The following is a 1,263-nucleotide window of genomic DNA, read 5'->3' on the forward strand; positions in this document are numbered from 1 at the left end:
CCGAGCCGGGCCGGCTTTGGCGCGGCATCAACGGTGTCACCGGAGGGAACGCGCCCATCGTTGCGGCGATTGGCGTCGCACCTGGAACGGCACCGGCGGGTGCATACGGGCGAACGTCCTTTTCCTTGCGGGAATTGCGGCGAACGTTTTTCCCAAAAAGCTCACCTCCTCCAACACCGCAAAACTCATTCTCCCGACCGACCTTACAAATGCGGCGACTGCGGCAAACGTTTCGGCGAAGTTCCCAATTTCCTCGTCCATCGCCGAGCTCACGCCGCTCAAAAAAGCTTCACCTGCGGCGAATGCGGCAAAAGTTTCGCGTGGGCGTCCCACCTCGAGCGCCATCGCCGCGTCCATACCGGCGAGAAGCCCTACGAGTGTCCGGAATGCGGCGAAGCTTTTAGCCAAAGCTCCCACCTCACCAAACATCGCCGGATTCACCTCTCCAAGGCTGTTTTTCCCCTCGTCCCCCAACCATTGTCCCCTTCTAGGACCCAGTTAGTTGGGGACAAACCCAACGTCATTGCGGGGTCGGGGAAAACACCCGGAATTTGCGGCGGTGAGGAGCCGTGAAGGATCGCGACGTCTACCTCCACCGCGAGGGACGACCGTACCCGAGGGAAAACTCATTTTGGGGACAAATCGAAGGACATCAAGTGACATTGAAGGGGTGTAGGGTGGCATTGGGGTGGGACTGATCCTTCCCGATGTCTCCCCCTGCGAAGGGGACCCCAAAAAAGGGACATTTCAGGGCGCAAGGGAGCCTCATCCTGAGGGAATCGGCGCTCGTTTCTGCCGGGAAAGGTTGGGGCTGGTTTTTGTCCCAAAATCTGGTGTCGTTTGTGCCAGCTCCTGGCTGCCGGGAGGCTGGAGAAGGGGAATTTTGCGTCACAGTGACGGAGAGGGGGAGATTTTGAGGTGGTGTTGTGGGACGAGGAATAAAAAAGGGAACCCCCGTACCCCGCAGCCGCCTGCGTCCCGTTTTCCCCGCGCTCCGTGGCTTTTCCGTCCTGGTGGGAAACACCGCGAACATCTTCTCCCTCTCCAAAGAGAAAAAAAAAACGCTGAGACAGGCAGAAAATTTTTTTCTTTTTTTTTTGCTTAACTAAATTCTACTTTATTACCTCCTAACCTGACCCGAGGAAACCCGCCGTCTCCATTTTTGCCAAATTCACGGCTCGGCACACCCTGAACTGCCCTTGCCACACCCCAAACCGCCCTCAGACACCCCAAAAACCATTTTTGGGGGGGTCCCAGCGATGA

General features: G+C 57.3%; 1 protein-coding gene across 1 annotated transcript in view; it reads left to right on the forward strand.

Annotated features, from left to right (window-relative positions):
• LOC104470480 (zinc finger protein CKR1-like) overlaps window positions 1-573 on the forward strand; it is a gene marked incomplete at its 5' end in the record, with an annotated part of 974 nt that extends 401 nt beyond the window's left edge. Inside the window, one exon of the mRNA XM_010085424.1 lies at window positions 161-573. Coding sequence (XP_010083726.1) covers window positions 161-573 — 413 coding nt within the window. The remainder of the gene's footprint in view (window positions 1-160) is intronic.
• Between the last annotated feature and the right edge of the window lie 690 nt (window positions 574-1,263).

This window comes from Pterocles gutturalis, unplaced genomic scaffold (assembly GCF_000699245.1).
Source record: "Pterocles gutturalis isolate BGI_N339 unplaced genomic scaffold, ASM69924v1 scaffold4445, whole genome shotgun sequence".
Taxonomy (NCBI): Eukaryota; Metazoa; Chordata; class Aves; order Pterocliformes; family Pteroclidae; genus Pterocles; species Pterocles gutturalis.